General features: G+C 38.9%; 2 protein-coding genes across 2 annotated transcripts in view; both read right to left on the minus strand.

Annotated features, from left to right (window-relative positions):
- Positions 1-15,132, minus strand: part of ATP7A (ATPase copper transporting alpha) — an 87,516-nt gene extending 72,384 nt beyond the window's left edge. The window contains exons 1-2 of the mRNA XM_053891352.1: positions 15,076-15,132; positions 14,637-14,714 (exon numbers count right to left, since the gene is read on the minus strand). Coding sequence (XP_053747327.1) covers positions 14,637-14,714; positions 15,076-15,132 — 135 coding nt within the window. The remainder of the gene's footprint in view (positions 1-14,636; positions 14,715-15,075) is intronic.
- Positions 15,133-19,326: 4,194 nt separating this feature from the next.
- LOC109258957 (cytochrome c oxidase subunit 7B, mitochondrial) lies at positions 19,327-24,502 on the minus strand. The gene is made up of 3 exons (XM_019436171.2): positions 24,356-24,502; positions 20,899-21,023; positions 19,327-19,526 (listed from the first exon to the last, which is right to left on the minus strand). The coding sequence occupies exons 1-3, from the start codon at positions 24,393-24,395 to the stop codon at positions 19,449-19,451; spliced, it is 243 nt and encodes an 80-aa protein (XP_019291716.1). The 5' UTR covers positions 24,396-24,502; the 3' UTR covers positions 19,327-19,448.
- Between the last annotated feature and the right edge of the window lie 506 nt (positions 24,503-25,008).

Raw genomic sequence — 25,008 nt, forward strand, 5'->3', positions numbered from 1 at the left:
GTGCTATGACTAAAACCTAAAAATAATATACATATCTATTTTTCAGAATACTTTGACCTTTCCTAGCATCCATATTGTTCATAAATTTTCTTTTTATCAAACCAAGGTCCAAAGAATAATTTTCAGCATGAAGTAAGCAGACACTGTAAATATAGTCCAGATCTACATTCCCACCATACTCAACCCCTCAATTCCTTTAATGCCCTGTTTTATACACTTTGATTAATGAAGGTGAAAATCTAATAAACATTCTATCCTATTCAAAGTTGAATCACCATCAGAACAGATAAGGATGAAAAATTACGTACTAGGAATGTATGAGGAGTTCAGGGTTTTTTTAAGTTTATTTTTGAGAGTGTGCATGTGTACGAGCAGGAGAGGGGCAGAGAGAGAGAATCCCAACCAGGCTCCACACTGCCAGCACAGAGCCGAATATGGGGCTCAAACCCATAACCTAAGCCAAAATCAAGAGCCAAATGCTTACTAGACCACTCAGACTTACTAGAGCCACTCAGGCACCCCTAAGGAGTTCAATTTTTAAAAAGGGACTAGAGGGGCACCTTGGTGGCTCAGTCAGTTAAGCGCCCACCTTCGGCTCAGTTCATGATCTCGTGGTCCCTGGATTCCAGCCCTGCATCAGGCTCTATGCTGACAGCTCAGAGCCTGGAGCCTGCTTTGGATTCTGTGTCTCCCTCTCTTTCTGCCCCTCCACCGCTTGCATTCTCTCATTAAAAAATAAAATATAACAGAAAAGGACTAGCAATTCCAAATTGTCAAGGACAACTGTTTAGCCAGGTATTTTATACAAATGAATGAGAATGAATTCAGAGAAGCCCTATATCATTCCATACCTTTTAGAGTTTTTAACTGGGAAGTTTCAAGTGCTTTGTTTTTTGTGTTATAAATAGGCTCCATGCCCAATGTGGGGCTTGAACTCACCATCCTGAGCCAGCCAAGCACCCCTCAAGTGTTTTGTTATCACAAGCAAGTGGAAGCCCTAATACTGATGGCTATATCAAGTCCAGTGAATTGGCTATATCAAATCCACTGACTTTCTGGGAAAAAAAAAATATTAATTTTAATTCAATGCACATTTGTTGAACAGAAATAAAGACAAATAGCCAACAAGATTTACTATTTTTAGAATTTAAAGTACAGGTGGGCACCTGGGTGGCTCAGTCAGTTAAGCATACGACTCTTGGTTTCAGCTCACGTCATGATCTCATAGTTCGTGGGTTTGAGCCCCATGTTGGGCTCTGTGCTGAAAGCTTGGAATTTCTCTCTCCCTCTCTCTCTGCTCCTCCCCGGCTTGCTCACTCTCTCTCAAAAATAAACAAATATTAAGAAAATCATGGTGCCTGGGTGCCTCAGTCGGTTAAGCGTCCAACTTTAGCTCAGGTCATGATCTCATGGTTCATGAGTTCGATCCCGCATCGGGCTCTGTGCTGATAGCCCGGAGCCTGGAGTCTGCCGTGGATTCTATGTCTCTCTCTCTCTGCCTGCTCCTCCCCAGCTCATGCTCTGTCTCTCTCTCAAAAAATTAATAAACATTAAAAAAAAAATTTTAATCTTTAAAGTACAAATTCATTATGATCTGCAGGAAGATTTTTTTAATGTTTGTTTATTTTTGAGAGACCGAGCACAAGCGGGGGAGGGGCAGAGAGAGACACAGAATCCAAACCAGGCTCCAGGCTCTGATCGGCCAGCAGAGAGCCCAACGTGGGGCTTGAACCCACAAACCACGAGATCATGACCTGAGCCGAAGTTGGCCACTCAACCGACTGAGCCACCCAAGAGCCCCTGCAGGAAGAGTTTTTTTTCAGAATTCAGTTCAGCCTCAGTTCTGGGTTCTGTGCTTTCTCAGAAAGCACTAGGATGAACTTTGTCATCTTACAAAATTAAGACTCCAAATAGGCTGAAATCATTAGAAAGTTGCTTTTGGTAAAGTAAAAAATGTACTTTACCTAAAAGGGAGCTTCCCTCCCAATTTCAGACATGCAATTTTCACAAAGTGGATGCTTCCTTTCAATTAGTTTGCTTTAAAGAGGTTTAACTTTTTAATTCTGAAAAAGCTGTAGGGAGTCAAGCTATAACTAATTCAAATTTTGGCTTAGTATATTCTCTTGGTCTTTGAAATAAATTATCAAAAAGCCTCTTGTCTTATGTGCCTTTTTTCCTACTTTTGATGAAGGATTAATGTGCACAAACACACACACAGAGAAATGAGTCAGATAAAGACTAAAATTACTAATATCTTTCAGCTAAAAACAAATTCTGACAACATCTCCCTTTGAAAAAGGTATGGCTATGAATGTAGGAAATTAAAGTTGGACATATCAGAGAGAAAGGGAAATAGATCAAATTAGGAAAAGTGTAAGTATCTATGTTCAAAGATGATACTGCCATAGTTTGGTGTAAAATAAATTATATCTGGCCAGATAATTACAAATCAGTCTCCTCAACATGCACACACAAAAATGAGTTTGATGGAAATGGATGGATTAACCTGAAAAGCTTCATATCATAATTATAAGCCAAGTTCATAAAAAGTGGGTAGAGCATGAGCAATATAAAAAGACAAAAGAAAATAAAATGTCAGACACCCCTAAACACACACATTTTTAATAAAAATTATGTATTTTGTTTTATGACATGCTTTTTTTAAATGTTTATTCATTTTTGAGAGAGACAGAGAGAATGCGGTAGGGACAGAGAAAGAGGGAGAGGATCCGAAGCAGGCTCCATGCTGACAGCAGAGAGCCCAATGCAGGGCTCAAACTCACAAACAGTGAGGTCATGACCTGAGCTGAAGTCCGATGCTTAACTGACTGAGCCACCCAGGTGCCCTGTGACATGCTTCTCATTCAATACTTACAATGAAAAACTTTGTAAATATTAACATGTAATATTACCTAATATTTTTTAATATTTTAATCTTCACAACCCAAGGGGAAAGGTACAATATTATATCACTTTATAGATGATGAAATTGAGACTCAGAGAGGTTAAGGAACTTTCCCAAGGTCACATAGCTAGTAAGTGACATAATTGAAATTTGAACCCAATAAGTCTGATCCAAAGTCTGTGCTTTTAATCACTAATATATGCCATAATTTTAAAAGGCTGAATAGAAGTCCATTATATGAATGGACCATAATTTAACCAACCTACTATTGTTAAGAGAGCTGGGTCTTGAAGGTTGAATAAGAGTTCTCCAGAAAAATGCATAGGAACTCCAGAAAAAAGGGCCATGAGCAAAGTTACAAAGGTGTCAAATAGCATGGCACATCTGAAGAAGTGCTTTTGGTATGACTAGGAATATGGTGTGAGTGGAAAAGACAAAGATGTTGGAAAGGTTAAGTAAGATCATATCATGAAGGATAAATTTGAAAGGGGCAAGACTAGAGTCAGAAGACCAGTTAAAAGCCTACTGTCGAACGATGGAATATTATCCAGCCATTAAAAGGGATTAAATTATTACACATACTGTATCATGAATGAACTTGAAAGACATTATGCTAAGGGAAATAGGCCAGATAAAAAAGGGCAAATACTGTAGGATTCCATTTATAACAGGTACCTAGAATAAGCAAATTCATAGTGACAAAAAGTAGAATAGAAGTTATCCGGAGTAGGAGAAGGGGGAGTGGAGTGAGAAGTTCTTCTTTAACAGGTTCAGAGTCTCTGCATGGGATGGTGAAAAAGTTCCAGAAATGTACAATGCTGACAGTTACACAACTTTATGAATGTACTTAAAGATACTGAATTGTACACTTACAGTGGTTAAACTGGTAAATATTATATGATGTATATTTTACCATAATTTTGACAAAGGCTATATAGCGCAGGGCACCTGGGTGGCTTAGTTAAGCATCCGACTTCAGCTCAGTCATGATCTCACAGTTTGTGAGTTTGAGTCCTGCATTGGGTGAGTTCAAGCCCCGCTTTGGGTGAGCCTGGTTCCTCCCTCTCTCTCTCTCTCTCTCTCTCTCTCTCTCTCTCTGCCTCTTGCTCACTTGTGCCCTCTCTCTCTCTCAAAATAAAAATAAAAAAATAAAAAGGGAAATGATTAGGGACTAAATGGAGATAGAGAGGTAGGGGAAATTTTGAGAAATATCAAGAACTAGACAACAGAGGCGCCTGGCAGGCTCAGTCAGCACAGCATGTGACTCTTGATCTCAGGGTTGTGAGGTTCAAGCCCCATGATGGGCACAGAGCTTACTTTAAAAAAAAAAGAAGAAAAAAAACTAGACAAAAGACTTGGTGACTGACTGAATATGGGGTGAGGAAAAAAAAAAACAACTCTTGGGTTTCTAGGTAGAGAGGAGTGGCATTATTAGTGTCCTTTCATAGATAAAGAAACAAACACCCAGAAACACGAAGTTATTTGTCCAAAGTCACAGTTTGTTAATAGCAGAATTGGAACTTAAATTCCAGACTCCTGTCTCAAAGTCAGTACCCCTTCCACTATAAGACAAGACACCAAGAAAGAATATTATCTTACATTTGTATAGCACTCTACAATTTACAAAGTGCTTTTGTATATTATTTCACTTGATACTCATAACAACCTATGAGTTAGGATAGGCAACATCACCATTTTATTGATGAGTACACTTAAATAGAGTAAGAAAACTGATGCAAGTCCTTAAAATCCTCAAAGATCTAAATTTCATCTGTTGGACTACAGAAGAGCCTTAAGGTGGGAAGCGAGATTCAAGTGATAAACTTGGGACTACCATGGCTGCTAAATGTTGTGGATATTAAGAGAAAGGGGCTAGAAATAGAAGTGGTTTGTCAAGTTTTCAAGGTGAACATATTGCACAACTCCACATTATAATATCTATAGACTTATATGTATTCATAATATTTATAGACTACCAATGTGACTGCTGCCTCTGGAGTTGTGTAAGACAATAGCCCTAGATGAAATAAAGTAGAAGTCTCCAACCTGCAGATCAGGATCTACTGGTCAGTCTAGAAACCTTGCTTCATGGAGCTCCAAGGTGGTTCCCAGTATTTTCTCCTCCCTGCTACATCCCCTTTCTGCCACATGTCCCAGCTAACATTCCCAGAGTGAAAGGGAGAACAGACGTACAGCCAGCAACTACTTCTCAGGAACTACAATGACTATATCTGCCCTGATCTCAAGACTTAGATTAAAATAAGGTCCTCCGGGGGTGCCTGGATGTCTCAGTCAGTACAGCATGTGACTCGTGACCTTGGGGTTGTGAGTTCAAACCCCACGTATAGAGCCTACTTTAAAAAAAGAAAGAAAAAGAAGGTCCTCCACATAATAAGGCTGGAGATCACCCCAATAAAGGATTGGGATGAGACATAGATGGTCTTGTGTGATCATTTCTACTCATTTGGCGGAAAAAAAATTCTAGAAAGTGCCTTAATAATACTGTTAAACCTTATTAGAACATGATGGTATTGGGGCACCTGGGTGGCTCAGTTGATTAAGCGTCCGACTTCAGCTCAGGTCATGATCTCACAGCCCGTGAGTTCGAGCCCCGCGTCAGGCTCTGTGCTGACAGCTCAGAGCCTGGAGCCTGCTTTGGATTCTGTCTCCCTCTCTCTCTGCCCCTCCCCTGCTCATGTTCTGTCTCTGTCTCAAAAATAAATAAAAACATTTAAAAAAAAATTTTTTTTAAAGAACATGATGGTACTTACATGAAATCCAAAGGTAGCAAGGGACAAAAGGCAGGTCATATCAGGCATTCATTTGGCAATCCACTCAGCCTTAAGCCAAGTTGTGAGAATACTAACACCGATTATAAACAAAACTTACCATATAAGCTTCTGACCAAGTTGTGTTTAGGTAAAACACAAAACTAGGACGCAATGGTCTAGTCAGATGCTTCAAATATAGAAGATACTCTGACACTGACTAGATGCTTCGCATGTAGAAAAGAATCTAAAATGACCACCGGTAGTCCTCAAGTGGCTGAGTCAAATAACTTGCAGTTATTGTCTCATATTTGGACAGAAGAAACACACTATTCTTAATAAAATACAACTGAAAACAAAGGCAAAGCAAATGTACTCTGTTTTGCTTGAAGACATTTCTAATGGCATTCTACTAACCATCACAGAATGCATTTCTTTCTCTCTCCTTGTCTAACGTCCTTCTACTTCTCCCAACTTCTTAAACTTCCCACCGGCACTTCATGTAGACATTGCTCTCTTGTGTTACTTGGTGTTACTAGGGTAACTGATCCCAGCTCCTCTGTGAAAATACCATTTTATTGCTCACTAAGAAAACTTAACACAAAATTCTAAACTTAGGACACAAATTAGAATGGAAATGGGACCAAATCAAGGCCTAAGGCTCCAAAGCCCATGCTCCTAACCCTCTCCAAAACACCATATCCAAGGAATTTACCACAGATTAAATACTGTTCAAAGCGTTCAAAAGATGGCTGTATTAGAAAAACCCAGTCTTCTTTCTCATGTTTCTCCTTTAGTCTCATAGTACTCCTATACTCATAACACTTCTGACACCAGATGTGTGGCAGTTTTCCTCCAACAAGCAATTCTGTGTGACACCAGCTGGGTGTCCTACAGTTTAACTCAATTCTGATACTGTCTATCTGGAGATAGGGTCAGATTCCAAGTTAAGGGCTTAGTCCCACAAGACTGTTCCCACCCCACTTTCCATAGACTTAAATTGTTGTTCAAAGCATTCAAATGATGGCCCTCATCTATCACTTTCAATACTCTTCCCTAATATTCCCTAACATATATAATCTCTACTACAATCAGGCAAGTGCCCTCACTGCCATATATAATCCATGCTTGCCATTTCTTTCTACTATATTGTTTAGACTGGTCCCCTCATCTGGAATGCTCTCTTCCACATATTTAAATCACCTCACTCATCTGTAAACTCCAGAAAAGCAGGACCAGATCTGTTGTATTCACAATCATATCCCCAGTACCTTGCACATCAGCTACTCAAATAATTGCCGAGTTAGTAAATGAACTCAAGTCCTACCTCCTCCATGAAAAACATGTCAAATACTCATACCCACTTTCTTTTTGAGTTCTGAATACCCTTGGAATCAGCATCATAGTTTAGTACTTAATTTCTCTGTAATTGCTTGGTTTTAGATTTATTTCTGATTAGACAATGGAGCATATGCCTTATGCTTCTTTGCATATCTCACAGAACCCACATAAATACTACATACATAACAAGCACACAATAAACATTTAATTGGAGTGCTGACATAACTTGTAACAGCTCAACTTACATACAACTTTGTAAGAATGCAACTATTTTGAAGAGTAGGTCAGAAATGCACAAAGCCTTTTTTTTCCTCTGCCTACTTTTTCAGAAATCATTCAGAAGTATGGTTCAGCATTTAACAATTAAAGAAATAATCCAGAAAAGCTCAGTGACCCAGAGCCTGTAACTCAGTAATTATGTAAGCAGAATGCCATGAGTTTTCTTGGTGGAGAAGCAGAAAGATTAAGTACATCACGGTGACTTGACTTGCTATCTGTGATAATGAGTTTCAAGATGTGATGTTAGCATACTGTAGGTGTAATGTAGGCTACTGTGCCCTCCCAATCTGAGTTTTCCATTTTCTGTGGTGGAATTTAGAAACTAATTATTGCTGCAGTACCTGGGTGGCTTAGTCAGTTAAGCGTCTGACTTCAGCTCAGGTCATGATCTCGCAATTTGTGGGTTAGAGCCCCGCGTCCGGATCTGTGCTGACAGATCAGAGCCTGGAGCCTGCTTCAGATTCTGTGTCTCCCTCTCTCTCTGCCCCTCCCCAGCTCGTGTTCTCTCTCTCTCTCTCTTTCTCTCTCTCTCTCTAAAGTGAATAAACATTAAAAAAATTTTTTTAGTGCATTAGAAACTAATTATTGCTTGCAGGTACTGATTCATTAGTATATTCCTCTTACGTCCACTCAATTTATAGTACTGCAAAACTAGAATTTATAATTTTATTATATAGGTTGCTAACATTACTTTAAAACATTTTTAATAATTTTTAATTTTTTTAATTTTTATTTTTGAGAGAGAGACAGAGGTGAGCAGGGGAGGGGCAGAGAGAGAGGGAGACACAGAATCTGAAGCAGGCTCCAGGCTCTGAGCTGTCAGCACAGAGCCCGACACAGGGCTCGAACCCTCAAATCAAGAGATCATGAACTGAGCCAAAGTCGGACGCTTAACCAACTGAGCCACCCTGGCGCCCCTATAGTAAATAGTTTTTAAAAGAATAATGGTAACTAAACTTTACTGTGTGTTTACTACCTGACAGGCACTGCTCTTAGAGCTTCACATGTATTAACTCATCAACAGTCCTCTGAGGTAGGTACTATTATATCATTTTTGTATTTACCTAATGTCTGAAATACATGTACTGAATAAAACAGTTTTTCTTTTTTTAAATAAACATTTTTCCTTAAAAAAAAAGATAAAAATAGACACATGACCATTTCTTTTCTCTTCCTGAGGGACTTAGAAAATACAAATAAGACCAACATCACTTTAAACATTAAGTCTTTTAGCATATCTTTAAATAATGTAATTAGCTAAAAATAAAACTATGACTCCTTACTTTTGAATTTAGTTTGAAAGTATCAAGGAAATTTTGAGTTACCAATACTTTAATTTTTCATCATCAAATCTATTTGCTCATTCATACTTTCAAAGAAGATAAATGAGTATTTCTCCCTTTAGGACAAACAAGGAACTTAACTGCAATAGAGCTAATTTTGCTCAAATGTCTATGTACTTTAAAAAAAAAAAAACAGTTCTTTGGGGAGCCTGAGTGGCTCAGTCAGTCTGGCATTTGACTTCAGCTCAGGTCATGATCTCGCGGTTCACGAGTTCAAGCCCCACATCGGGCTCTGTGCTCACAGCTCAGAGCCTGGAGCCTGCTTTGGATTCTGTGTCTCCCTCTCTCTCTGCCCCTTTCCCACTCACACTCTGTCTCTCTTTCTCTATCTCAAAAATGAATAAACATTAAAAAAATACAGTTCTTTTATTTAAGGTAAGAACATGGATTCTAGGGGCACCTGGATGACTCAGTTGAGCATCCCATGATCCCAAATTCATGGGATTGAGCCCATGTTGGGCTCCACACTGGGCATGGAACCTGCTTGAGATATTCTCTCTCTTTCTCTCTCTCCCTCTCCCTCTCTGCCTCTCTCCACAACTCATGCACTCTCTCTAAAAAATAAAAAATAAAGTGACTTTATAAAAAAAAAGAGAGAGAGAGAGAGAAGACCACAGGTTCTAAAACCAAACTGTCTGGCTTTAAATCTTAGCTTAGCCACTTACTAGCTCTAGAAATAAAATCTGGCCCTATGAAAGAACATGTTAACTCCTACCAAATTGCACATTTTTTCACACTAGATGAAAGATCAATTCTAGTCTCCTTCATTTACATGCTCCCAAAAAAATAATAAAAAGGAAAAGATTCAAGATCCCATGACTTACCACTGCCCCTAAAGTTAAGAAACAGGCATCTGTGAGTTATTTTTGTAAAAAACACAGTGGACACACTCTTATGCAACCCTAGTCATACCCTAACACTCAAGGTCAAGTAATACACTGCACTACATAAATTATTTTTTCTATCATCATACAATGAATTTAAGGCTTTATAACTATCTGAAGACTACAAAGGTTTTTATGACTAAAATTCATTCTGCTATCACCTCGCTAGAAACAGAGGAGCCAGATAAAACACTTCACTTTAGATGGACAATACTTGAAGACATATGACACCAATTTGATTTCTAATACCCAAAAACACACTTACAGGTGTGATCAGAAATTAATACCAAGATACTGTGGCTGCAAGTCTGAACTAAAAATTGATAATCAGAATTAACAGTGAAATGGCAGAGTAAAATAAGAGAAAACATTTATTGGCCAAAATGAAACTGGTTCTATGCAAATGATTTAATATTAATAGTAGTGTTTTAAAAATATAATATATTGGAAGCACCTAGGTGGCTCAGTTGGTTGAGCATCTGAATCTTGATTTCAGCTCAGGTCATTATCTCACAGGTTTGTGAGATCAAGCCCTGTGTCAGGCTCTGCACTCAGTGTGGAGCCTGTTTGAGATTCTCTCTCTCCCTTTCTCTCTGCTCTTCCCCTGCTCCAGCACACGTTCTAAATAAATAATTAATTAATTAAAAATATAATATATTGGGCACTTGGGTGGCTCAGTCAGCTGAGCAACCAATTCTTGATTTCGGCTCAGCTCATGATCTCACAGTCCTGAGATCAAGCCCCATGTCCACATCCGGTGCAGAGCCTACTTAAGATTCTCTCTCTCTCTCTCTCTCTCTCTCTCCCTCTCTCTCTCTCTCTCTCTCTCTCTCCCTCTCCCCCTCCCCCTCCCTCTCCCTCTCCCTCTGCCCCTAGCCGGCTCTCTCTCTCTCCCCACTCCAAAATAATAACAATGTATTTATTAATAATCAATACAATATACTTTATATTAATAGCATTATTATTGATTGATTTAATAATTCAATTAGAATTCTTAGAATAATTTTATTATCACCAAAAAATTAGATACCTTTGTTTTTCTTACCATTGTAAGTACAAGGATCAACTAAGGAGTTACACTTGGAACTCCTTACCAAGCTCTTTGTAAACTTTTGTTAGTTCAAGGATCAATTCTTAAGTATCCTCATGACACTAGAAGTCAGCTACAAATTTATCCTAAATAGTCCTGAGAAGGGCCCCTGGGTGGCTCAGTCCACTGAGCTTCTGACTCCTGTTTTCAGCCCCAGTCAAAATCTCAGGGTCAGGCTCCACCCTGAGCATGGAGCCTGCTTAAGATTCCCTCTCTTCCTCTCTACCCTTCCCCCACACATGCATGCTTTCTCTCTATATATTAAATAAATAAATAAGTAAACAAATAAATATTTAAGAAACAGTCCTGGGAATTTCCTTTAAAGGGCTCTCCACTCTGGAATTCTTTTCTGTTCTTCTATCTCTGTTAACAGTTTTTCAGGTCTTAACAGAAGCCCTGTTAATGCTCTCCTCTCCTGAACGGCAGGTACCATGCTTCAGGTGAACACTCAAGAGAGCAGAAACCATTTTCTTCACAATTCCAAGAATATACAATGCCCTGCAAACTCTCAGGTCAGAGTAGAGGAGGGAAGTAATTCCAATATTATTCCCTCACAATCTTTGGCTGAGACATCAAATGCACAAACAGGATCAGCAACAATTACATCAGCATAAAACAAAACACTTAAACTTTTTACAAACAAAATCAAATAAGGTAAATGGCCAGGTTAAAACAATTTCCCTAAGATGTGAAATAACCTGTTTATTCAACTAGTAAATTATGAAAATGTGCTCCCGAGTATAGGTCTGAAAAACTGGACTTCTACACTAGAAAATCATAAAGTAAAAATAGGTTTAAAAAAATAGCTGTGTAATTCTAAATGTGGACAGAAAACATGGGACAAAGTACAACTAAGTGGCTCAAAATGGGGGATATTTTATCCTCATTTCAAGGAAAGAAATATCTGTGAAAACTAATGTAATCTACCAGTATCCCACACATTTAATTCCACAAAGATAAGAAAATCACTTCAATTTTCTAACAGTGCTGGAGAAACTAGGAACATATTTATGAAACCAGAAATTTTCTACCCTTTCACTTTAATGGAACACATTCTAAAAGTATCATGATACTTTTCCTGCCATACTACCTCAGCAAATAAGCAAGTTATATCATATTAAATCTACCTGAAGACTTGAGAGTCATAAGTGAAAAACATGATTGTTGAGATGGTAAATTGAACCAAAACAGGCCTGTGGCCTATCTCTCCTGCCCACCTCCCTGCTCCGCCCACATTTTTGTGTCCTAAGAAAGACCACAGTTTAAAAACAAAACTCTGTAAAACCTTTCACAAAGATGAGTAGAAGAAATTTTAAGATAAAACTCCCAAATATTATTCTCAGCTGTGCCAGTGCCTGTATCACCTCAGATAAATCTCTCCTCACAATTTAGTTTCCCAACTGGTAAATGAAAATTATTTTCACGCATTGGGATGTGTCAAAAGTCTTGATTAAAGGAGCACCTGGGTGGCTCAGTTGGTTAAGCATCTCTTGGTTTTGGCTCAGGTCACAGTCTTATGGTTTCTGAGTTTGAGCCCCAAAAGGGGCTCCACGCTGATGGTGGGGAGTGTGCTTGGGATTCTCTCTCTCCTTCTCTCTCTGCCCCTCGTGCTCTCTCTCTCTCAAAATAAATAAATAAATAAACTAAAAAAAAGTCTTGATTAAAGTTTGTCAAGTATTTTTAAACATATAGATAAAAGAAGTTATAATGAGGAATTTATAAAGAAATGTGTTGCCTTAGCACCCTCACAGAAGTAAAGATTGTATATGTTAGTTGATTTTTGCTCATCACTCCCTTTCCTTTTCAAATAAATTGTACTATTTCTGCATGCATCTTTTCAAAGAAAAACAACCTTCTGCATTAGAGACCAGAGATGTCTCTATCCTTTGGGGAGATTAGTGTTTAATCTAACCCTACCTGGAGGCCAAGAATCAAGATCTTTCTAAGACTATGATTGGAAAAGAATAGTTTCTATCATATTAAGACCAGGCGAGAAATCAATTTGGAGAAAAAGAAATGCAGAAATTCATTGGGGAAATCCTGGAACAAACAACTTCTGGCTTCAGACACCGATGTTATTCATTCCCAGAAATGTAAAAATTGATTCCAAATTACATTTAAGTTATAACAGTCAATCAGAATTAAAATACAACAAATTTTAGAGGAAAAAAATGAGAGAGACAAATCAAGAAACAGACTTTTTCTTCTTCTTTTTAAGTTTATTTTGAGAGACAGAGAGAGTGAGAGGAGGAAGGGCAGAGAAAGAGGGCGAAAGAATCGCGCTGGCTCCTCACTGTTAGTACGGAGCCTAATGTGGGGCTCAAACTCATGAGCCGTGAGATCATTACCTGGGAGCTTAATTGACTGAGCCACCCAGGCACCCCAAGAAACAGACTTAACTATAGGGAATACATTAATGGTTACTAGAAGGGAGGTGGGGGGGGGGGTATGTTAAATAGGTGATGGGGATTAAGGAGTGCACTTGTGATGAGCACTGGGTAATGTATGGAAGTGTTGAATCACTATATTGTACACCTGAAACTAATATAATACCATATATTAACTAAATTTAAAATTAAAGCTTAAAAAAATTAAAGCTTAAATGAAAATATATAGCAAACTTTATTTTTTCTCTTAAATTTGAGTTTACATCTGACTGAAATCTCATACATTCATGCTGCTTTTGTCATTTCATGTATTTTTTCTATATATAAGCTTTTTTGTTGGCTGGAGGGTAGCTGGATATGGTTGTGAGCTTACCAGTTTTGGAGCCTATATATTTTTTTCCTTTAACAGGAATATCTTAGAGGATGTGGCTGTGTTAGAAATAGGGATGTTGATGTACAGTGTGTTGTTGGATGTCCTGCATCTTTCCAGCCCCCTAAGCCTCGGCTCATATTTTTTCTTCTACCTGGGCTGCCCTCCCCTACTTCCATTCCTGCAAAGTTAAGTCCTACCCATTTTCAAGGCCCATCTCAAATGCTCCCTTCCCTGCATTCTCATAACACTTTCTCGTTCTAACGTACAATGTTACTGAGATGAAATTGAAAGGATGTACCTGTCTTTCCTATACATTGTGAGACCCTCTAGTACCAAAAAACCCTCTCATGTCATGAATGTAAACACAAGAACGTTTTAAAAATAAATAAAATCTCAGTTGAAAATATCCTTTTAAAAGGATGAGATTTTAAAAAGATTTTTAAAAAAAGTAAGAGGATGAGATAAGCAGTCTAGTTATTCAATCAGTGGGGCTGCTAGAACCCACTGACTTCATAACTGAACTCAACTAACTTGACTGCAAACTCACTTGAGGCCAAGGACTCTGTCCTATTTCTTGCCTATACTCCATACCACCCCCACACCTCGATATCACCCAATTCGATGTCCTTCACACATTAAGACTCAATACAAAACCGTATTACTGTAGATGAAAAGACTCTAAAACAAGGATCAGATGCTAAAATACGAATTTGTGAAGCAATGAAAGAGTTGTTGGTGCTTGGGATAACCTCAACGTCTACAACAAAAAGTGTCAAAGATAAAGGTACCACAAGGGTGTGACAAGTGTGGAGAATAACTTTACTGGGAAGCGGGCCGAATGAACAAAATGAAATGAGAACAAGAGCGTTCTCTCAGTTTAGCTTATGCTCCCAGAGCAAGACAAGAAGCAAAATAATTTTTCACTTTATTTCATTAATTATGGTCATCAGTACATGTGACTTCCATACAGGCACAGACCTTCTCATATCTTTAATTAATTAGGTAACACAGGCCACTGGATGATCAGAACACTTCCCCAGGAGGGTACAAGGAAAATGACACGGGTCAGTACCCAATCTCCCCTCCATTATGCCCTGTTAGGAGGGGTAAAACATGAGCGAGGTAAATACCTGAGTTGTGAAGAAGTGAGCGTTTGGGGATTGCCCCCAGATTAAAATGACCCTCGGTACACTCGGTAGTACAGACTGACAGTACAGAACACCTCTCCAGTAGAAAGGAACGACGGGAAGCCGGTATAGGACTTACCTGGGTTTTTTTTCCTATGGTTAAACGTCGGGAGCTACGCAGCCCGTGGCAGCGACAAATGCACGCGCAGGCTCCAATCTAACACACCGGGAGAAGAAGCAATAGTGGCGGCGTCCGGAGGGAAGGGGAGGAGGAGAGGGGAGCGCGGCGGCGGCGGCGGCGGCGGCGGCGGCGGCGGCGGCGGCGGCGGCGGCGGCGGCGGCGGCGGCGGCGGCGGCGGCGGCGGCGGCGGCGGCAGCAGCACTCACTCGGGCTCTGTTCCTCCACCCATAGCCTCCCGGGCCTGCGGCCTTTACCCTTCCCTTCCTTACTCCCCCCTTCCGGGTGACGCCCAGGCCGGAAGCAGGGCCTGAGACGCGGAGAGAGGGACGCGTCACGTGAAGGGCAACGCGAGCCCTAGAATCAAGCTTCTTCCGCCCCCTACTGCCCTTAGGCTTACACGCAGCCCCTGGCTGAAGTCTTTGGCGTGGCAAGAGAGCCCTCCAACCCGTTCCATCACCAGAAACAAAACAAAACCCCACCAAAGCCTGTGTCATCTAACCAGCCAGAAAGTGCCATAGACCTCCTTGTAAATCATCTTGTACATAGTTCAGCCTTTCCCAGCATGAAATTAATGTGCTGCTGATAGACTGTGTAGCCTAACTCCAGATGCAAATGCCAGAACTATGAACTTGCATTCGTCCTCCCTTCAAAAATGATCTTGGGATGCCTAGGTGGCTCAGTCGGTTAAGCGTCCAACTTTGGCTCAGGTCATGATCTGGTGGTTCATGACTTCGAGCCCTGCATCCAGCTCTGTGCTGACAGCTCAGAGCCTGGAACCTGCTTCAGATTCTGTCTCTATCTCTCCTTCTCTTTCTCTCTCTCTCTGCCGCTCCCCCGCTCACACTCTCTCTCAAAAATAAATATTTTTTAACAATTTGTAAAAAATGATCTCAAATTTTTTTGACTTTTTATTCTTGCTTTTGAATTCATAATCTTTATGTGTCAGTGCGTTACAGTTGGGGCAGGCATCGCACCTCACACTACCTTCGATATCACCATCCTAAAGCTTCCAACCACTTGCCCATTTATCCATTCACTTGATGATCTTCTTAAAAACCTAGAGGATTCCACAGATGTAAAGATATTAGACTATCACCATGAGTTCGGAAAGAAATGAGATGCATAAAATGTAGCAAGACCATGCAATAAATAAGCAATACAGAATTTGAGAAAAACATACTTTTAATCCTGTTTGCCCATTTCAACATTTAAAAAACGGCAAAATCCTAGGATTTTTAAAACTATGAACATTAAGAGGTACAGGCTCCCTTTCACTAAATTAAAAGTGAGATATGGTCTTTTCATATTTCCTTTCATTGAATATCTGTCATAAGATATAGAGGGAAATTATAGATTATTTTGCATTTTCAACCCAGTTCCTGGGGAGCACCTGGGTGGCTCAGGTGGTTAAGCGTTGGACTTTGGCTCAGGTCTTGATCTCACCATTCATCAGTTTGAGCCCTACATTGGATTCTCTGCTGTCAGTGCAGAGCCCGCTTCAGATCCTCTGTCCCCCTCTCTCTCTGCTCCTCCCCCACTTGCACTCTTAAAATTAAAATAAACATTTAAAAAACCCAGTTCCCATAAAAGTATCAAGTCCAATAATGTTGCCAAATTCAAACTAGTACACAAGGTATACATATTAAATTAATATTTGTAAAAGGCTTAGCAAAGTGCCACACACTAAGCATATTTAAATACTGATAAACTAATTTCCATGCCACCTGTTTTCAAACTCCTATTAAGCCTTTACAGGCCACTTAAAATCGCCCAAGATTTAAATTTTAGGCCTACAATGAAGTATTTCAGAAAGGATTATTCCTTCTCCCCTATACCTATACACATATATGAAAAAATTATCTTCAATATTCCTAACCTTCCCAGACATTTAGTTGTAACTGTCAATCGTGTACAACCTTATGTCACAAATTCAACCCCAAATTTAAAATCTTTAAAAATCACATGAAATTAAGATGGCTTTTAAGTGAGCTTCAAATCATTAGTAAGTTGGTTTGTAACTACAATATTAACAATTGTATTAAGCTTTCACAGAAATTCACTAAAAGGCAGAAATCATAAAGCTTTATCAGAGTACCAAATTTACCAGCTAATTTTTATGTAAAGTTTATCGTTATGAGCTGCAACTCTCTTATCATGTACATCCTTAGTGATTGAGCCTTTCCCTTACTCTAAAACACCTCACATCTCTAAATGCATAATCCCTAATCCCCCTAATCAGTGCACAAGCATACCAACAGTTTTTTTACAATTATTATACTGAGCTTTCAAATAGAAGGGAATATCTTCAGGAAGTAATCAAGTTTTCTGGCAGTGAGCAGATAGTAGGTGCCCCCAAAATGCTTATAAAGTGATATTAAGATCTCCAATAGTCACAAGGGTGAGAACTCAATATCTGTGCCTCCACAATTACCACAGTACCTAGTTCTAAATAAGCTTAATAAATTTAAAAGAACAGAAAACATTGTGATATAATTTACGGTCAAATTAATTGAATTCATGATATTTCCCCTAATTTAAAAAATACTTTCTGGGGGCGCCTGGGTGGCTCAGTCGGTTAAGCGTCCGACTTCAGCTCAGGTCACGATCTCGCGGTCCGTGAGTTCGAGCCCCGCGTCAGGCTCTGGGCTGATGGCTCAGAGCCTGGAGCCTGCTTCCGATTCTGTGTCTCCCTCTCTCTCTGCCCCTCCCCCATTCGTGCTCTGTCTCTCGGTCTCAAAAATAAATAAACGTTAAAAAAAAATACTTTCTGGCCTTCAACAAATAACATTTAAAGGATTGGCAATGTTTCTAAAGTCACTTACCTAAATTCTTCAGACGAACAGATTTTTGATAGGAAGACTAATTTGACAACCTTCCCAATCTAGGTATTAAAACTTTCAGTGATGTTCTGGGATAAACTGAGTGTGTTTGTGAGAGGATAGACCTTTGAGTACACTAGGGAGGCTGCAAGGTCAGAACACTGTGATGACACAAACTAATTTAGGCTTCTACTACTGTTTCATTTCTGGTAGTGGCCATGGCAGTTTTATTTTATATTATTACTTTTTATTTGAGAGAAGACAGATTGTGAACAGCAGAGAGAGAGAGACACAAAATCCGAAGCAGGCTCCAGGCTCTGAGCTATCAGCACAGAGCCCAACAAGGGGCTCAAACCCACAAACTGCGAGATCATGACCTGAGCCACCCAGGCACCCTGGCCATGGTAGTTTTACAATTACTCATCAGGACAAGATTAAGTACAAAATAAAGTTTTAAAAGTCTGTTCAGACATGCCAACTACCACCACCAGATTTTATCACACAGAGAAACATGTATGTTGGCAAATGGACAAGTAGACATTTAAAAAATTTTTTTTTGCCTATAAGAGCTGGCAACACTTACCTGACAAAGTGGCACAAATCATATTGAAAATTGCGTATAGTCGTTAGTAATCCTCAATAAAAATTCAGTAATGAAGAGGTAAATAATCTAATGGAAAGTTAAAGCTTCCTTAAAGAAATGTTTATTTTACTTAATCACATCTCAGGGCTACATGCATTTGAACACTTTAGTCCTATTTTAACATTCTTTCTAAATATAGTGTTCATTCAAATTTTATCAAATATAGGCACTATTACATAGTTACTAATCTGCAACATAGTTTGCAAGGACATTCAACTGATTTTTCCTACTCAAACAATGAAATTACTTACTGGCTTTGATGCATTTTGCCATGAGAGCATTCTTCTAGTATTTCATACAACAGGTAAAAATTTTTCTGATGTTTGGTTACACATACATCCTTACCTACATACATCAGGTAAATTTGGCAATTCCTAAAAGCCGCTTACCTGATAACTTATTTTAGGTGAGTGAATTTAGGAATCTCTAATTTAGCTAACATAGATTACTCCACTGAAATTCCATTTTCTGCTTATTTGAGCACTATCAACAAACATGAGGCTTTTTACGCCTTCAGCCAAGGAATTAACAAAGCACCAATGTGCTTCAAACATTATAGATGTTTTCTTCAGTTAGCATCTTACACATAAAATCCAAAGTCATACTGAATTCAGGATAATACATGCATCAAAAGTTGGTATAATTACAGGATGCCAATAGGTCACCGAAAGTAGCTGGTTAAGTGACAATAAACCATATTTGACAGATCCTTTCTTTAATAGCATCATAAACATCCTAAATAAATATAATGAAAGAGCCAAAGCTCTAAGATGAATGTGCCAACGGAGCCAAAGAGCTAGCTAATCTTCAGACATCCTAGGAGTTCATCTGATAGGACCACTCTTCCCTTGGGTCTGGTGACACCCCAAGTTCTCTTGGCAGGACTAAAAAGGACTTAATTCCAATTCCAAATATACATATAAATTAGAGGTAGAAAGCAGTATGCATATCAATATCTGGGCACTCAAAGATGACCTAAAGTAACTCTGAAATCACTTATTCATGAACTATAAGCCTACTATAAAGTTGACTTCCAGGTGATAGCCAAATTTTCCTTTCAAAACACCTCATAAAGAAAAATTATTTAAGAAATTATAATGCATCTTCCTTTAATAGTAACACAAAGGTTAAATAAATGAAAAGTGATCAAGCTTGGTTTCATTACAAAAGAAACAAAATGACAACAAAGGTTTCAAATATACTTTATTTCTTCAATCAGGCCATATTTTAATGGGTGCACAGTGCTTTTACTTGGCATCAATTAGGAGTTGGTTTTGAAACAATTCATTATTATACCAGCTGGGATGACTACTGATCTCTCCATTCCTTTGGGGTGACTCTGCCAACAGGGGACAGGTTCCATTCTATTCCAATTTGTGTTGCTGTCTGTAAGAATTAAAATGCTATCAGTTATAAAAGTTTAAACCAGAGTCTACTCTCCCGTGGAGACCATTTCTTAAAAGTGACAAAGGTATTCTACTCTATAGGTTAAAAACACACAGAGATTCAGCTGGGATATATAGTGCCCACTATGTAAGCCAAACCTAATTGCTGTCCTAATTCTCCAGAGCAGTACTCTTCAATAGAACTTCTGGAGATGAAAGAAATGTTCTAGATCTTCATTGTCCAACACAAGAGCTACATATGGTTACTGAGCAACTGAAATGTGGCTAATATGACTGGGCAATTGAATTTTTAATTTAATTAACTCAAATTTCTACTTCACATTTCTGTAACATCTCCTCAAAACATTGCTTCACTCAACCACAACTACCTAAATACTGCCAAAGAGCACTTTTGTAATATCCTTTCAAGGAACACCACTCCAAAAGTGCCCCTGATCACACATTTGTTCAAAATCTATTTACTCTTCTAATTAAGTAGACACACCTATTTAATAGTATATTTAAGGAAGGTTAAAACAAGAATAAAAAGCCCCATTAATAAATATCTTTGTTTATTAAGGTAAGGATTTATACGTATCTTTTAAGAACAACATATATTTATCCCACTTTTAACCAGCAAGTATATAAACTGGTAAGCAGATTGTTATATGTAAGATGTAAAAAACTATAATAGTGAAAACAAGTCACTTTTACATCTCATCCATCAAAAATGTTGTACTCTGTTCAGAGGGCAGAACTTTAGAAGAGAAGCTGATTAAGTGAAGGAAGGTGACCCAAGATGGTGAAAACCATGGAAACCACATAACAAAAAGTGATTAACAGAACTAAGGATGTTTAAGAGAAGATCCAGGAGACATGATAGCAATTTTCTAGTATCTAATGGTTGATACATGAAAATGGGATCAGAATTTTTTTGGCAAGAAAATGATGGGTAAAATATGAATGCTTAATGCTATGGAAGAAATTCCTATACTGGGTGGTTAATTACATCAGAAAATCTCTGAAGTCCCTCTGAACAAGAAATGTATACTACTATGTGAAAACATTTTGAATTCATGAACTAAATAGGAATGAAGGGGCGCCTGGGTGGCTCAGCCGGTTGGGCAACTGACTTCAGCTCAGGTCATGATTTCACAGTTCGTGGGTTCGGAGGGTTCACAGCCCTGCGTCGGGCTCTGTGTTGCCAGCTCAGAGCCTGGAGCCTGTTTTGGATTCTGTGTCTCCCTCTCTCTCTGCCCCTCCCCCACTCACGCTCTGTCTCTCTCTAAAATAAATAAACATTAAAAATATATATATATTAAATAGGAATGAAAAACATCTAATATAGAAAATTATCAATCAATAGTACTTACATAAGCCCATACAGCAACACAGAAAGTGGCTCCACTAGCTAATATAGCATTACCGTATTTGTCATGGAAATCAGGTGTCCGTTTCTGGTGGCTCTGCCTTGCCATTGTTTGCTGAATGCTTTGAACTTAAAGGAAAAAAGAAATACAGAAACATATCTATCAATTATAAGGAAAAGAGAACATGTAACTGATACTGCCATCAGGAAAGCAAAGGAAGTTAACTTTATAGTATCAGGCACTTCAATAAAATGTTAAAACATATTGTAGCTAAAAGCAAAGTAGCGTACTTTAAAATGCATCAAAAATAAGATGAAATGACAGATGTATAGATATGTGAGAAACCAGGGGCACCTGAAATGGCTCAGTTGGTTAAGCATCCGACTTCAGCTAAGGTCGAGCACTCTGCTGTCAGCACAGACCCTGCTTTGGATCCTCTGTCTCCCTCTCTCTCTGCCCCTCCCCTGCTCATCCTCTCTCTCAAAAATAAACAAACATTAAAAAAAGATATGTGAGAAAACAAATATATCAAAATGTTAATTGTATCCATTAACATTAATTTGTATCAATAATTAATTTGAATTAATTTGTAATTTGTGTGTGATCATACAATTCTTCCAACTTTTCTATATGTCTGAAAATTTTTCATAGTAAAATCTTGGGGGACAGGGAGTGCCTGGGTTGCTCAGTCAGTTGAGCAGCCAACTCTTGATTTCAGCTCAGATCATGATCTTGAGGTTCGTGAGTTCAAGCCCCATGTAGGGCGTGGAGTCTGCTTGGGATTCTCTTTCGGTCCCTACCCCACTTGTGCACTCGCACACTCTCTCAAAAATGAATAAACAAACATTTAAAAATTAAGATAAAATCTTGGGAGATAAAAAGGACAGGTGGTGTCAGTAACATTCACTACAAACCTCTGGAACTTGGCTCCTATTCATTAATTTGAATGACTTCAATTTTCACTAGAGTTTATTTACTCTGCAGTACTCAACAACTTACAACATAAGTTGTAACTTACAATACCCTCAAAATGAATTTCAAATTAAAGCACACTAAATGCTTATGACCTTAAAATTACAAAAACAGGGGCGCCTGGGTGGCTCAGTCGGTTGGGGCGTCCGACTTCGGCTCGGGTCATGATCTCGAAGTCCGTGAGTTCGAGCCCCGCATCGGGCTCTGTGCTGACAGCTCAGAGCCTGGAGCCTGTTTCAGATTCTGTGTCTCCCTCTCTCTCTGCCCCTCCCCCGTTCATGCTCTGTCTCTCTCTGTCTCAAAAATAAATAAACGTAAAAACATTTTTTTTTATTACAAAAACAAAACAAAACTAGAATAATCTTGATTTTTTTCAAAAACAAATGAATACCATGCTAAAAGAAATGGGGGTACATGAAAATGTGTAAAACACAGATCCTGTCCTCAAGTAACCCCCTAAGTTAGAGGAGGATATGGGACACCCATACACAAACCACTGTACTACAAGTAGAATATTAGATAAGCACTTTGAACAGCAGGTAGGATTTGGTTACATAGATGTAGGAAAGGGAAATGTGAAAAACAGCAAACAAAGAAAAGCCTAGTATATTAAAAAAACAATTATGGGGGCACCTGGGTGGCTCAGTCAGTTAAGCGTCCGACTTCGGCTCTGGTCATCATCTTGTGGTTCTTGGGTTCAAGCCCCCAATCAGGCTCTGTGCTGACCTCTCAGAGCCTGGAGCCTGGTTTGGGATACAGTATCTCCCTCTCTCTGCCCCTCCCCTACTCATGCGTGCAGCATGCTTTCTGCCTCTTTCTCTCAAGAATAAACAAACGGTAGAAAAGGGGAAAATTTAAAAAGTTATGTTTGCTTGAAGGACAAGGTATACGGACAAGTAATGGGGGATAAAACTAGAAAGGGTCGTTGGTAGAGGCAAAGGTTTTTGAGCAGAAGGACATTAAAACTTTGCGTTACTATTATTTTAGTAGAATGAGTTTTCAAACTGCCTCTGGAGGCACTTAGGAGAGCTTGGCAAAGAGCCCGAGACTGGAAAACGCGTATTTCCGGATATTTTTTTTTTCTTCCGAAGTAACAGGTCCTTATTGTTTTAGATCCTCAAATGGCACTACTTATGTAATTGTTGCCCATTCACTAGCATTTAAGAATTTAATAGCTTCTATGTGATAGAATGGGTTATCTCAGGATAGTTATTTGGCCATTAATGATTTCTCCTCTTAACTGCCTTACAGGTTTTCTTTTCACCTTTAGATACACTTGGGATGAGCAAATTTACAAACATTTCACTATATATTCTGCTCTAGAGCAGTTATTAAAAAGTGAGCGTGTGACTTCCACATTGAAAAACAAACAAAACAACAACAACAAAAAAAACCTCTCTTTCCTGAGAAGTACAGGCCGTACCAGCTCAAAGGGCAAATAGATTAAAATTACCAAACAATTCTGCAACACCTCATGACTTCAACATTCCGGTAACCCAAGTGGATTTCTTTAGAACTCTCCTCTGTTAACAAGAAATTTCTTGGTTACCACCTATTGGTGATCTCATATAATCCTCAACAATGGTATGAAGTAGGAATTATTTACTAACACCCTATCTTACAAAGAAGGAAAATGAGGTTCAGAGAAAAATCATTTGCCCAAAGTGAAAGAGATAATAGACATGGCTTTTGGAATATTGAAAACCCAGTTGGGTAACTATTGTTTTGGTTATTGTCAAAGCTGCTTCAGTGTTTAGAACACAATCTACTAATACCTCTAAATGACTCTGTAAACTGAACATAACAAGATGGCTCAAGAAGCAATATGGTAATTGCTTAAGGTCACTTTCAATGTAAAACCACTGCTCACATTAGTCAAGGTCACCTTCACTGCAAATCAAGTACGGAAATGAATTTTTCTCTCCAATGTAATACATTCTCAATACATAAGGCTGGTCTCAAAGTTCCCTGTACCTGCTTAACTTTTAGACAAGAAAAAAAAATTACAATTACTTTCGAATAAGCTAATATTCACTTACTAACCTACAAACTACATAAAAGCTGCAGGGCCACCATTTAGGCTGTCACCTTGCAATGAAACCAGAGAAGCTACATTTACAGTTTCCTTCCACAGTTACAGGAATTGGGAGAGAAGGTTCTTCTCTTTCGGGGTAAGTGCACCCTCAAAGCTAAAACTTACTAAGGGATTAGTGTCCACCAAGTGCCTCTTTCCCTGCAATTGTACATAACTGAATAATAATTAAAAAAACTGGGTATGCTATGACTCTGGTAACAGAGCGAGCTGGGAACCAAAACAGGAACTCTGCGTGATTAAGTTAATGCTAAGGACAGCTTTCCAATTACTTCGGGAGACTGCGCATTTAGAATTAGAAAGTCAGGATGAAGGTGGAGGGAAAGGACACGAGAAACCATGAGGACAAATTGATAAAATGCAGTTGGAAACTATTTGCTCACAATTTTTGCTTACCTCGGAGACGACTTAAAGCGTTTCTGGCCATAGGAAACATCCTGAAGCTGAAGACAGAACGGTGCAACTGTAGCTGCTGATTTGCCACAATTTGGGGCCAAGTCCCCTTGCAATGAGCCCTGAAAAACAAAATGGCTTTCTGCTGGATACTTTAATGAGATTTAATGAAATCTCGCGAGACCTTAAAAAAACCCTATAGAAATTGTAATCCTCTTTACAGACAGGAAGGCAAAAGCCTTTCTGGGAGATGTAGTTTCACGCCTTGTGAGTGGTGTACGATGGTATTCAGTGAAAAATGAGAGAATCCTCCCCCTGCCCCCGTCTTGGAGCCAGGTTTAGAGCTCTACAGAGAGCTAAGACAGTGATTTTAGGCTGACACATCCAAGGCGCTAGCTTCAAAATAGTGTTTCAGAGTCTTTGAGCCTGTATCTCGCTCCACATTAGCAGTTTGTTTGGGTCCCCCGAACTTCATTTCTCTAATTTTTTTTTTGTCTCCTATTACTACATACTACTTTGTTTAACTTTCAATTTTGAAATGATTTAAAATTTAGAAAAGTTGCAAGAATAGTAAAAAGAAACTAGTAATATGTGGATAAACAACGTCATAATTGTAGAATCTTGATGGTGGGTGTTCAGAGTACAGTTCTTTCACA

This window comes from Panthera pardus, unplaced genomic scaffold (genome assembly GCF_024362965.1).
Source record: "Panthera pardus isolate Hobbes unplaced genomic scaffold, ASM2436296v1 HiC_scaffold_27, whole genome shotgun sequence".
Classification (NCBI taxonomy): domain Eukaryota; kingdom Metazoa; phylum Chordata; class Mammalia; order Carnivora; family Felidae; genus Panthera; species Panthera pardus.

Bases quoted from the DNA above. Each gene is read 5' to 3' on its own strand.
- LOC109258957 (XM_019436171.2), bottom strand. From the start codon at position 24,395: ATGTTTCCTATGGCCAGAAACGCTTTAAGTCGTCTCCGAG. The intron at 21,024-24,355 runs GTAAGCAAAAAT...TTTTCCTTTAAG, and splicing joins CGCTTTAAGTCGTCTCCGAG to TTCAAAGCATTCAGCAAACA. The intron at 19,527-20,898 runs GTAAGTACTATT...TAATTCTTACAG, and splicing joins GTGTTGCTGTATGGGCTTAT to ACAGCAACACAAATTGGAAT.